Raw genomic sequence first — 14,471 nt, forward strand, 5'->3', positions numbered from 1 at the left:
CACACACAATCAAAAACTAAACTTTGCGTAAACTAGGCTGTATTTTTCCCTTTCTTGGGATACTCCCCCGCCACTCCTCTCCAAGTAATCCGCTCCAGTCAGTTTTCCATAGCCAGGGAACAGAACGATCCATTATCGATTATTGGGGGTGTGTGTGCACCTGACATCGGCCCCTGATGTCCGGCTCCTCCCTCTCCTTTCCCAAATTTACTGGGTCTGTGTGTGTGTTTTGTGTTGTGGGAAATACTGGTGCAGAATGTGCAGTTTATTTTTGTACAGCATAATGGGAAAAAAGCATGTGTGCTGATTTATACAACTTTTAGTTTTCCATTTTCAATGAACTCAGCAATAAGTAACCTTTTGTTTTAACCTTGATTTTGCTGGTTACTATGTTTGCCTGCCTGTTTGTGCATTTGTGTGCTAAAAGTAGATAGGTGCCACACTATCTCCACTTAAACATTTTTATTGTTATGAAAGTACAAAGACGTTTCCTGTCATCAAGACCGATGAAGGTCTCCATACAGAAGTAAACTGCACTAGAGATACTGTACATTTATTTCCCACAGCACAAAATAGAGACACACAAACTCGTTGTCAGTTGTCAGAGCATGATTTCCCTCTGACTCTGTGTGTGTGTGTGTGTGTGCAATGGGATGTACAGGCCCCAGCTCTGCTGATTTGCAGGTGCAGTAGAGCAACATGTTCCAATAATATTTGCGTTTTTCTCCGTCTCAGGAATGTGAAAAATGCGTGCCGTAACCGCAGTTTCCCATTCGCCTGTCCAGTTCGCTCCCCGGCAAACAGCAAATGGAGTCCAGATAAAACCAGTGAGAATCTAATGGTACACTGCGACACACAAACAACAGACAACAAACAGAGAAACAAAGTGTGGATGCACAGATTAGGACAGACACAAACACACACAGACAAACAGAGACGAATGCTTAGACTAGGCAGGTGTTTGTCTCGGTGCCACGGAAACATAAAAACACACTCATACGCAAAAGAAATGTAAGTATATATATATATATTTGTGGAGTGCAATGTAAAAAGAAAAGAACAACAAAATGACAGAATGAGACACAACACGTTCAGATGAAGGATGCAGAAACAGCTGCGCAACAAAACAAAACAGAGCTTCCCTAAACACACACACACACACACACACACACACTAATACTTCATGCTTAGACTACAGGTGTTTTGTCTTGGTGATTGTAAATGGTTCGATGTTTGGGAGAAGTTCAAGGTGGCTGGGAGAGCAGCTGTGTGACCCTGTAGGATTTGATAGAGGATTCTCCAAGCTAATCTTAGCATTATTATTATTATTTTTTATTTCAACCTTTTTTTAGCCAGACAAGATGACTCGAAACACATTCTCATTTACAGTGATAATCTGGGTCAGTTGCAGTTGGAAGGAGGGTTACACACATTCACATACTGGCACACAACACTCAGTTAGGGGTTGACTGCCTTGCTCAAGGGCACTTCAACTCTTTGTTGGTGGAGGGCAGAGGGTTGGCGCATACTATGGCAGTGGAGTATGGAGAACCTTACACAAACAGCTTGTTCCCAATATATACCCAAATAACCCAATATAAAAATGTAAAAATTCTTCGTTTTAATTGCCTGTAAGAAATGAATCGGACTCTTTTCACTTTCATTTATAGTATCCAGTAAAATCAAGATGAAAACAAAAGGCTACTCATTTCTGATAATTAATAAATGGTTACAACTAAGGTGTTTTAGTTTTCCATTTTTATTGCATTGTCAGAAATGAGTAGCCTTTTGTTTTCACCTTGATTTTACTGGTTGCTACATCCAAATGAAAGTGAAAAAAAAAGTCTGACTTAATGGGTTTTCCTTTCACACCTCAAGGCAATAAAAACTAGAAATTTTGCCAACTGTATATATGTATGAATGTGTGTGTGTGTGTGTGTGTAGGCCAACCACTCACCTGATGATGAAAGGCATGAAAGGGGCAAGTCCCAGGGGAGACGAAGACCCGTCCATGGGAGAAGGGTAGAGTCTGCCAAGCACCAACAGCAGCAGGAACAGACTGGGGTGCAGCTTCACCTGGCCACTGTCACTACACACACACACACACACACACACACACACACACACACACACAAAATCAGGACTCAGCACAGCAGGCTTTCCCGACCTTTCTTGGCAGGTCACCTCATGTCAAGATGAAAATTCCTAGACTGCAGGGCTTAAATCACATGCAAACCGTACAGTCACGTCACACAGAAGTGTATAAAGTGCGTATTTTCCTTCCCCACAGAGACATAACTTCAGCTGCTTTGGTGATGGGTGACAACTGTATTGTATTGTAAATGTATGCAGGAGGACTGCATGGCTTCTGTGCAGTCCAAAAGCTGCTGTAAATAACTAATAACAGACTTGGAGGAGGCAAGGGCAAATGGGAAAAACAGACTGGGGGGACACATTAGTCCCTCAGCTCGTAGATTGTCAAGCGAAACAAATCTCAATAATGATTTTTTATTTTTTTTAGCCATGTCAGCATTTACGTCATTCGCTGTTTAAACTGTCATCAGACTGTAAAATGGTAAGAAGCTATTGTTGGACTTTTTTGCCCTTTTAGCTCATTCTATCACACCATACACCTATTTGACACCTAAAAGACAAAAATCTTATCTTATTGAATTTTTATATCAAAATCTCATTACTTTACTTCCTGGAAATGGAAAATCTTTAGTGGGGACTTCATCCTGTACTAGGAGGAATACGTAAAAAAATTCAAAGTAATAAAACCAAATCAGCGATTTTTGAACAATCCCGCCCCTCCACCCCTCCCATCAAATAAAACTTATTTTTATACTTTCATGCAATGTCTTTTATTGCATTATCTTTGCTGACATATTGTTTTATCTTCTTTTTCTGTCTTTTTATTTTGTGGTGCCTTTTTGGTTATACAAATGTATTCTATCAGAGTTATGATTATGATGTTTGCTTTTACTATTTTAACTTTTTAAACGTGCTACACAAAGTTATTACTATCATTATTACTACTATTATAAGGTGCATAAACAGAGTCTGGTTGCAATACTAGTGAATTGGCCATTTTTCTGGACCAAAAAAGGATAAATGCCTACACACACACACACAGAATATCATTTATTTCCACAATAAAACATAATAGGCCTAAATTCTTGTAGGGGTGACACACAATTCACATCCGAAACCACCCACGCTCCGATAAAGTCATCTCCTCATCTGTCCTTGAACTGAGCTTTTCACCTCCCTCTTTTTCTCCCTCCAACTCAATATCCTTCCATCTGCGACTGACTCAGAATGGAAACTGTCTCTCGTTGCCAGCGGCTTCACAGTTTCTCTCTGACACACTTGCAATGAAGGAAGGGGGGAAATGGAGACGCAGAGAGAGATAGACAAGGAAAACACCTAACAATTCATGAATATCAAGCAGCTACTAAGGCGTAGGGGCACCGTTTGCCTTCAGAGCAGCTTCAGTCCTCCTTGTCCCTGCTGTCATACTGCGTCCTGAACTGTGTGGACGTTGGACCGTTCTTCTAGAAGGAAAGACTCCAGTTCTTTGAAGGATGGATGTGGAAATTTACTTCCTATAAAAGCTTCAAGGATGTTTAGATCTGCTGATTGGGGTCATGGAAGGAGTCTGACTTCATCCTGCTGTTCATGAATCCACTCTCGAATTTGTTTAGCACTGTGTATACGAATGGTAGCATCTTGGAATATGGGAACATCATGAGGGAACAGTGTTTGCACCATAGGTTGCACCTGACATTTGGTCCTGTGTGTGTGTATGCTTATACATGCAGGTCGATGTAGATCTGCATGCATATAAAGTCTGATGATGATGTGTGTGTGTGTGTGTGTGTCATGAGAGCAGGATGTCCCTCGGGTCCTGTCATTAGTCATGAGGTCCTAATAGAGCAGCGATAGAGCAACAGACCCCCTGCGAAAACAACTTGTGCTTTTCATTACTCCATTCAACAACAACGCGCACACACGCCCTATGTATACACACACTACAACCCGCTGGGACAGCCATGCAATCAGCAGGATGAAAATGTAATAGCGGCCCAATTAGGAATCGGTCTGTGTTTAGTGTCCCGGTTCAGTCAGGCACAGCGGGACAGGATGTGATGTCAGAGAGACACCAGGGAGGGCGGGGGGGAAGGGCGGTGAAGGGGCATTGCGAACATTTCAGGCCTTGTTGGGATGCAGCTGGAGGCAGAGGGAGAGGAAGATAGAGATGGGGAGAAATAGAAACACTTGGCAGGATGGAAAACAGACTCTGTGGCATTTCATGGCAGTCTCAAATTCCACGACTTTCCCAAGTCTTCTGTGAATTTCTTCTCTCTCCCTCCGCTGCTCAATCATCTTCAGTCCTACTAAGGCATTATTTTGTTATACACGTTATGTAAAAGTCTGTGATCTTACTTTGGATAATGCTAGTTGCCATCACTCAATACAGTAAATGCTAGCATGGAAAACGTTACTCATTCACTTTTCGCAGCCAGTTCAGGGATTCGAACATACAACCTTACAGTCCAAAAACCCATTTCTAGAGCCTTCAGGACACTGTCGCCTATTTCGGGAATGCACTTGTGCTGTAACTTCAACAAGCCTCTTTAAAACCACTAACAACAGCTCTTTCACCCTCTGTCCTGCTGTGTACTGCTACAGTACGGTGTGGTTGGCCCATCTGGGTGGCGCGATACACTGCGATGATGTGGGAAGTCAGACGGCCGAGATCTGGTTCCGTGGGAATTTTGCTAATGTTTTAACGAGGGTCAAAGGGAGCAGGGGGAATTGTGAAAGAGCCGGTCTGAGACAGCGTTCGATTAATTGGATCCGTATTAAGATAAGACCGACTTGGGGAGCTGTTGGCCGACCCGAAAGCTTTTAAAAAGGGGAGTCGGGGCTGAGTTGCCAAAGATAAGGCCAATGAACCTCAGTGAAGAGGGAGTGCACTCCCCGCTGCAAAAAATATTCATCTTGACAAAATATTTAACCTTGTTTTGGTCTTAAAATCTAATTTTTCACATGCAACTTATTCAAACAATTTTCTTGGAAGCAAGTGATGGCATTTTGAAAGGAGGCCGATCACGCAACTCATTCCAGAGCAATCCTACTTGATTAAAACAGAAATCCTGGAGACTGTCCAGCACAACAGCACCGCCACTTAATGAGCTTAACAAAGCTGTCTCACATGGCCTAAATGTAAACAAAATCAATCCTAATGGAATCAAGGGGAGAATGGCTGAATTCAGGAGCTTGCGTGCGTGTGTCTGGATTGAATAGCACCTCACCTGTCCACCGTGGCGGCGGCCTCCTCCAGCTGGTTCAGGAGGAATGGATAGAGTGCTGGGAATCGAGTGAAGAACTCTCGGCCCGTCATCCTGAGGGCAAGAGACACAGAGAATAGAGAGAGAATGGAGAAAGTGAGAATACTGCTGTTTTGGAGCATTACATGCATTCTTAAAGGGTTCTTTACAGCACCATAAAGGTCCTATATAGAACCAATTGAGCATGGTGAGATAGACCTTTTCTAAAATGCTTCTTTGTAGCACCAAAACGGGTTTTGTTGTGGTACCATCCTAAAGAATCATTTTCTGGTACGCTAGGACCCTTTATTGTTAAAGAAATTAATTCAAGAAATAGAGAGAGAGACAGAAGGAGAGAAATGACAGAGAGATATAAGACAGTCAAAAGTTGGAGCATTGCTGTGCAGCTCTCATAAGGAGAAGGGGAGTTATCTAGGTTGGGCTGCTGCCAACTAGTCCATACCATGCCATTCTAGGCCAAGCCTCAGTGTTTGTTTATCCTGTCTGTAAACAAACAGCCACTTGGAGAATATTTATGTATATGGTATGTGTGCGATTGCATGTATGTGTGTATATATGTCATGGTCACGTGTGTTTGTGCTTACGTATTTACTGTACACACACACATATACACACCCGCCCATAAAATGACAAACTTTATATTTAACATTGGCGGTCTCATGGCTACAACCCCCATTCAGCCTCAGGGCCAATAAAGTCTTTATTTAACTCTGCTTATCTAAATCAAGTCGCTCCTAAAGAGAAGAGCTCTAGTCTGCTCAGCACATGACCAGAAGACTGGAGCGATCACATACTGCTTCAGTCACGACTGCTGTTAATTCTTTTCTAACACACACACACACCCCATAATGGACTCTGGGTCTGGTTCAAGTTAGTTGCAGGCACCGTCATGGTAGAGAAGCAAAGTCACATGTATGTGCGTTTCTGTGTCCATACATGTATGCATGCATGCTTGTGTGTGTGTGTGTGTGTGTGTGTGTGTTGGTCAGTTTGTGTCAGAGTCCAGTCACGGTATGGCATGAACGGTGTGGAGCAGATTGGGAGTGATGTGGTCGAATGTGGTAGCAGTTAGCTTCGGACAAAGCTGTGTATTCTTGGTGTATGGATTGCATACGGCCATCGTTACGCTGTGCCCCCCTCCCAATCACACACTCCTGACCTGCACCCCTCACCTCTGTGACCTGACACATACACACACACACACAAGCACAGAGAGATGTGAGGATAAAAACACACAATCATGCACTTACATTAAAGTGATAAAGTCTGACTTGATGTGTTTTCATTTCAGGTTTCAAGCAAATAAGATGAAAATGTGTGCAGACTTTTGATATCCACTGTATGTATATGTGACTGCAAGAGTGTGTGCGTGGGCATGTGCTCATACTCATGTATATTATATAAGGGTGTGTGTGTGTGTGTGTGTGTGTGTGTGTGCACCCCACCCTCCTCCACTCTCCCTAATGAGTGTCTCTCAGTCTGACAAGGCTCTCCTGCGATAGGCCTTCTGGAGGGGAAAGGTCAGAGGTCGCGTCAGAGCAGATTAGATGGGGTAAAGGGGGTAAGGGTCGGGGGGGAGGAGAGAAGAGGGAGAGGAGGTGTGTGTGAGAAGGCCCGCTCATGTTTGCGGGCTCTCCCGACTGTAATATCACGCGTATGCAAGCGGCACATGCGGTGAAAAATGAAGAGTTGACGCAGGGTTGAGATAAAGCTCGGAGGCTTCGGTTGGAATGCAGGGTGCCATCCTCGCTCCGTCAACTTTGTTTACAGCTGTAGTTATCGCAACGACGATATCGGATCAACATCAACGTGGAGTCACGGACGGGAGGAGAGGAGAGGAGAGGAGAGGTGAGTCAAACTAAGTCTGGATCCCAGTAACTCCATAGAACACACAGAGACAAACTCCCACACACAGCAAGAAACACAGCATTTCCTAACACACACATATACACACAGCAATTAATAAACTTGCTTCTGTGTGAGTGTATACACTTCAGCTCCACTGGACCAAGAGACTCTCAACGCACGCGCACACACACACACACACACACATAGCCAAAATATTAGAGTGGACAAGCTGTCAAATGCATTTACTGCCGCCAGAGCACACAACCAAATAATCACGGTAATAACACAGAGCAGACACACAGCACGCACCGTGGAAAAGACACACTCCCGAACACACACACACACACACTAATGAACGAGTTACAGCTTTCATGCTCATGCACACACCCAACCTAACATACAAGTTAGAGCTCAAACGCTCATTCACATAGCTGTCGTCCTGTCTCTAGTTCTCTCAGGCACACTCTCTCTCACACACACACGCATAAAAATAGCCTACATAGTAATAATATGAAACAAACAAGCACACAAGAGGAGGAGGAGATAACACAAAGCTATCCAGAGGGAGGGATAGGCAAAGAGATGGAAAGAGACAGATACAGGAGGTGAAAACAGACTAGATAAATAGGAGTAGCCTTGGCTTGGTCGTGAGGGTTCGGAGGCCTTCATCGCATCAGCCAATGGAAGTAAAGGAAAACAGATTGGGCTTCCTGGAGCGGGGCCCGGCTCCTAAAACAGCCTCATGTGGAAAAGCCAGTGAAACTCTACCCCGATGCCCCCCCCGGGTAACAAATCACTCCTGCGCTCGATATAGACTTGAATTGAACTATCACACGGACCTGGGTCAAATGGTACATGCAAATTATTGCTCGTGTCTGCTTCAATCTGCTCCCAATACCAGAAGACTTCTGATAGTGGCAGGTAAGTTGTCAATCATACAAAAATTTACTATATGATTGATGAACTTTGCATGTTCGCTGCCCCAAAGAGCAGCGAGAGTTAACCGTTGGAAAAGTTTAAACTTCAATACCCAGAAATCCTGTAAAGTGGTGTCAGAAAACTACACAGCACACGCTGGTGAGTCCAGCTTCTCTGGACGGAGCGCTACTCACTGCTGTTTAGGAGGATTTCAGTCTTGAGTTTCAGTTCGTCACCTCCTGTGGGTGGAGAAGACTTCTCGCTAGTGTCCATACCAAATCCCAGAACTTTTCATGGCCAAATAGGGGGAATCTACAGGGTCTCAATTCGTGGGGATGGGACACTCTTCTCCACTGCAGCTTCAAATACTTTCCTGTGATTCTCTAATCATCCTGGTACTTGTTGTAGCATCCTAAGTGGCAAACTCCACCCATTTGGCATCTAAGTAGAATAAAACAAACCATAAAATATATTTGGAAATACCATTTGACCCAGGTGTACTATCACTTTCAGCATAGAGGTTTGAAAAGGCCTGGATTGTTGTTTGACAAGTCAGCCTGTTATAATTCAATCCCGCTCTCCAGAAACCTCATAGACAATTTAAACTTTTTCAAACAGACCTTCGCAATAAATAATTGTCCACAAGGTAAAGCAGGACCAACAACTGAAACAGGAACAGTTGTATTTCCACACCGATTCAGCTGTTACGCTCTTTCCCATCCTGCCTCTTGTCTCCTCCATCAATCGTCGCTGACTGCGGTTGTGACCTAGACGTCCCGCCCCATAATGCACCTCGTTGAGAGCGTGCGGTGATTTGCTCAGTGTAATTCAGTAAACTATGCAGGACAGGACAGGCCAGTTAGCGCTGCAGGCCGTCCCACCTTGTCAAGGACACACCACGGTCTACTTATGGTAATCTATACAAAGACAAGCACGCACAGGTAGACAGAGAGATAGGCACAGACACACATATCAACTCCCTTAGTCAGATGCATACAAACACATGCATGACACACACTCACTCATGCGCGGACACACACACACAGAGGTCAGAGGTGAAGGCCGGTGAGAAGTGATAGGAGAGCGGGGGCGGGGTGGGGTGGGGTGGGGGGAGGGGGCGGCAAGTGATCCGCTGTCAACCTGCGAAAGTGTGTGGTGTCATTGAGTGAAAGAGTCAAAACAAAAAAAGAGTGATGGGAGAAATGGGTTTTAAAAATTCAATAGATGCATATTACATGTTTCCATTTACTTTTTTGATAGAAAATGCTTCTTTTTTTTCCTTTTTGAGACATTTTTACTTTGATCCCAGTATCTTTACTATAGTGGTACACCACACCAGCAGTGGAGACTTGGATCTCCACAGCCAGTGAACTAACAGCAGGGAGTGAGTGAGTGACTGGAGTGAGACTACATTTCAACCACAGTGGTGTAACAACACTGGCCCCCAGTGGTGCAGAACAAGCACTGTTCATACACTTTTACTGCTGTTTGATTTCAACTTACTTGATTCTATATTGCTGTGTTCTTGTTACACTGCAAAATATATCCATCTTAACAAGTCATTTAGTCTAGCATTGAGTGTTAAGATATTACTTTTTCTTAAAACAAGTGAAAAAATCTGCTGACGGGGTGAGACAGTTCCTAATTTTTCTAATGCAAAACAACTAACAAACAATCAAGTGACACTTTCTTGATACTAGGATAGTAATCTGTCTTATCCTGCCTTGTTTGAAGATTACTGACAATTGTTCCTAGAATTTTTTTTTCAGGAAATGTATATTTAAGACTGAATAGGAGTTCCTTCTAAGCCAACGTTGTCCAGTCCCCTGCCATAGTAGAGTCTGCAGGTTTCCATTCCAACCAAACTAAACCAGCTGATTTCAATGATTCGTTCCTCCTCTCTGGTTGAAGGTGTATTCAGCAATAAAATCAGCTGCTGTAGTGTTTGGCTGGAATGAAAACCTGAAGACTCTTGGCCCTCGAAAACCACTGATCTGGGGTATCTTCATGTCGGCATTTCATTCTGCCCTGATGCACATGACAGTAAACTGGAACTGGTAGATGAGCAGTGGATGGGGTGAGAAGCAGCAGACCTGTTCTTTTTCGAGTGCTCGTCCTTCCCTTTCTTCACTCCAAAGATCCTTGTGATCAAGGTGCTGAAGAGAAGAGTGGAGGAGTTCCTCACCTGGGAATAAAAGAAGAGAGAGAAACGGATACAAAGAGAGAGGAAGTCAGTGAGTTACACAAAAAATGGCATCAGTTTTTCTTGCAACACCCTGCTTTACAGTTCCACACGTACAAACACAAACACTTATACAAAACATTTTAAGCCTGTTTTTTCAAGAGGTGGGTGTATGGAGAAAAAAGAAGGAAGAGGTGAAACTCACAGCCCAGACAGGAGAGGTGAAGCCCAGTACGGCGGCCTGCATTCCCTCTGAGACGAAGGGGATGATGTTTTCCCCCAGGCGAGTGTCCCGGTACAGCGCCCGCAGGATGTTCAGAGCGTGGACCTGTGGGGAGGTCAACAGATAACACTTAACCATTCAGTCTAGACAAATCTAATTTAAAAACAATCTAATTCATTTAGTGATTTCTGACCATGAATGTATAATGATTCTCAGAATAAGAGTGTTCATCCAAGACCAATTCAGGCCATAGCTAGAAGTTTATATGATCATGAGACCAGACTAGAGTTCATGGACCAGAACTCCTATACAGAGAGACACACAAAGACCAAGAATCCAGTAGCCATCAACTATAAAAGATAAGACTCAGATGTCTGTGAAATTAAATGGTGTTTGGGTTCAGTTTGGGTTTGTGCAGGGCTGGAAATTTTGTCTATGGGCCACAGTAGCTGGTATATTGCAAAACTGGTCTACTGCTATCACTATTTTATAAGCAGCTTTCAGAATATAACAGGACCTTCAAAAGATGACTGGATATCTGCCGAAACTGGTTGGTAGACAAACGTACCATCCACAGCCAAAATATGCCACCATTTGGCTGGCAACTGATGGTAATTTCTAAGGTTAGACTGATTTATTGGGCCAATATTGGCCTTGTATTAAAAACTTGCATCCAATGTAACCAATATCAACCAGTCCATGTCATTCACCTCTGATATCATGAATATGATACAATTTGGATTACATATTTATTGTAGAATTGATCATTACTACACTGGTTGACTATGAGAAGCCCTTAACCTGAATGGATTCTAATGTGACATTTTGATCACATTCCACACAAGTATGCATGATTTATTATTATTAAGCATACGTGTTTTATGTATTATTATTATTATGGGATTCGATGGAGAGTTTTAGTGTCCTATGGTCTAAATGTTTTTGTATGAAAATGGTCAAATATAAAGATATTGAATATCAGTACAAAATATCATCAAAAAGTGGCTTCAATTAAAAAAACACTGGTATCAGTACCAGCCTTTTAAAACCCGTATCAGTCAAACCGCAGTCATTTTCCCAACCTGGTTTTTAGGCTAGATGAGACCAAGTGAAAGAGACATCAAGAACCAGGCAAAAGTCTAAGAGCATCAGTCAAATCAGTCTGTTCAGAGACTGGCTCTCCCAGGTGAGATGTGACTGGATGTAGGACTCAGGGGATAGGATGGAAGTACTGGGTGGGTGTACCTGAGGGACGGTGGAGCTGTCTGTGTTTCTGTCAGCGGAGGGCATGGCCAGGGCGGTCAGCTCTCTCATGGTCATCTTCAACAGACTGCAGCTGGACGACTTGGGCTCAGAGGACAGCAGGGCCTGCAGGGGCGGTGGACGAAATACATCAGCACAGATAAAGACACACAGGGAGAGGAGAGGGAGTTGCAAGGTGAAAGACGAAAGACAAAAAAAGAGACAGGATGATCAAGGAGAAAAACAGGCTCCGTCACAAAACTGTGCTACTAAAATATCATGTAATACTAAAACTAACTGTAGATATCAGTGTGTTATCTTTCTTCTCTTCCTGTAACAAGGCCCTGGGAAAGAGAGCTCTCTTTGTCTATAAGTAAGGTTTGAACTGAACTAGAGGTGCACCGATAGTATCTGTAGTATCAGGAATCAGTGCAGATTCAGTTCCCAAATACTCTGATCGGAAGCTGTGCTGATATTGATATTTTAATAACATGCACTTTGGCGCAATATTAAACTTTTCTGGTGGGAGGAACAATATCTCCTGATATGAAAATGCTGTCATGCGGCAATTTGTGAAGTTTAGAGTCATTGCATTTATTGCTTAGAAGAGGAGCCATGGCTATGTGAGCTAAATGTCAGTCTGTTTAATTAGGTCTAACCTAGAACATTGTTCTATATCTGTTTAGCTGATTTTTATCAGTTAACCTATTCAGAATATGCCATTTTTTCCTGTCAACCTATTCTGAATAAGCTGTTTTTCCCTCTGTCAAGCTATTCTGAATAAGTTGTTTTTGAGAGTCAATAAGCTGTGCTTGACTAGTGTCCATAACCTATGTTATGTAGCCTACTTAAATCATTACTACTAAATCACTACTAAAGCATTATGATGGTTGTTATACAATGGCCAGTGCATAATTTGATCAAACAAATGAATAAATGCGACTCATGTGCTTCTGCATCCCAGTAATTGTTTTATAAGAGGCGGCATAAACTACTGTAGATTCAGTAGTGCTTGGATTGGTACTGATATCGGCTGATCTATTGAATAAAGTACTGCACTTGTTACTCATATTGCTCTGAAGAACTGGTTTCTGTAGACCTCCAAACTGAGCTAAATTGTGCCTTCCGCTGTGATATACAATGTTATTCTATTGCATAGAGCTGTAGACATATGATTACATAAATTTGTCTACATAAACACCACCAGCTTCAGAGTGACATCATCTGTATGCACCGGGAGGTTTGGGGGGGGGGGGGGGGGGGTGACTGGCTGCTGTGTGAGAAAGGAGTTCTCCTACTGGGGGAGCTGATGAGAGCCAGCTGTATGTCTGGCCCGGGTTAGAGTCAGAGATAAGCCTGGGAGGGATGGAGAGATGATGGAGGTAGGGAGGAGAGGAGGAGGCCCGGTGGCTCCTGTGAACTCTTGGGGGAGGCTGGGGGTGGAGGTGGGAGGAAGGAGGAGGAGGAGGAGAGCTAGTCTGGTTCCTGTGAAGTCTGTCCCGGGTCGGTCCAGACCAGCGTGAGGCCAGCGCCGGAGCCAGCCTTCCCGGATCTGACTCTGTCTTTCTGTGTGAAGGAATGCGGCCCGGAGCTCTGCCAAGGTGTCGACTTCAGCTTCTCCCCAGACTTCCTGCGCTCCCTTGGCTCTCTCTCTCTCCTCTATCTTATCTGCTCTCTCCTTCTCCCTTCATCCGCATCTCAACTTATCCATCCTCCCTTTCTATACCGCTCTTTTCCATCTCTCTACTTCATCCTATCGCTTTATTTTCTCTCTTACTCTCCCATCTCCCTCTTCCCCTCTCTTCAACTATACCAGAGTTATGATATCTGATTTGATTCAGCCAAGCAATATGACCACTCAAAGCAGCATTCAATTATATAGATAATGCCCTTAACTAATGGTTTATGAAAAACATAATTGTTAGCTAAATCTTTTCATAATACACTGTTGTTGTATAAGCAGTGTCTCTATGTATGTAATATGTTATAAGCTATAGTCGCCAAATTTACTGTGTTCTCCATAGAAGAGAAGAAGACAACTGATCAACTAGGGAGCTGAGATCACATTAAAATAAACTGATAATAGATTAGATTTACATGAATGTGCAATGGGACTGTATCTGACTGAATCTGTAGTCTGACTGAATCTATACTTGTTTATTCTTATGTATGTGAACTACCAACATATTTACAGGTTTCAGAAAGCCACATTTAAGACTTTTTAATACCTTTTTAATGATAACTGGAGTTGAATTTAAGACCAATGAATTGTTAAGGGCCATGAAGTCCAACTGTGTTTAGTAAAGCAGATAGGATGCATTTTGTGCTACTAACCCTGTTCAGTATTAATCTGAGCGTGGACATGCAACACAAAGGCACCTGTCACTGCATGGTGAAAAAAATAAGATCGCTACTCACTGTATTTAAGACATTCTTATATGTTTTAAGGCCATAAATGTACATAGATAATATATCTATATGTAATACAGAGTTCTTTCAGACTTTTTAAGGAAACTGCAGATGCCCTGACTACTTTGAAGAAAGCCTTTCAGACAGTACACATGTATTGGTAACTGGCGTACAAACCCACAAGATCAGAGGTATGCGAGTGATGCCAACATTACTGCCCTGCGACTCGGACCCATAATCACAGTAAAGAGCACCCACTCAGGTATTATTGTTATGATAAAACATGAACTCT

At 43.1% G+C, this 14,471-nt stretch overlaps 1 protein-coding gene across 1 annotated transcript in view; it reads right to left on the minus strand.

Annotated features, from left to right (window-relative positions):
• thada (THADA armadillo repeat containing) overlaps window positions 1-14,471 on the minus strand; it is an 80,237-nt gene that overhangs the window by 43,741 nt on the left and 22,025 nt on the right. The window contains exons 24-28 of the mRNA XM_071924782.2: window positions 11,774-11,896; window positions 10,511-10,633; window positions 10,217-10,308; window positions 5,322-5,411; window positions 1,958-2,089 (exon numbers count right to left, since the gene is read on the minus strand). Of these exons, the coding sequence (XP_071780883.2) occupies window positions 1,958-2,089; window positions 5,322-5,411; window positions 10,217-10,308; window positions 10,511-10,633; window positions 11,774-11,896 (560 nt within the window). The remainder of the gene's footprint in view (window positions 1-1,957; window positions 2,090-5,321; window positions 5,412-10,216; window positions 10,309-10,510; window positions 10,634-11,773; window positions 11,897-14,471) is intronic.

The sequence above is a fragment of the Centroberyx gerrardi genome, chromosome 15, assembly GCF_048128805.1.
Source record: "Centroberyx gerrardi isolate f3 chromosome 15, fCenGer3.hap1.cur.20231027, whole genome shotgun sequence".
Classification (NCBI taxonomy): Eukaryota; Metazoa; Chordata; class Actinopteri; order Beryciformes; family Berycidae; genus Centroberyx; species Centroberyx gerrardi.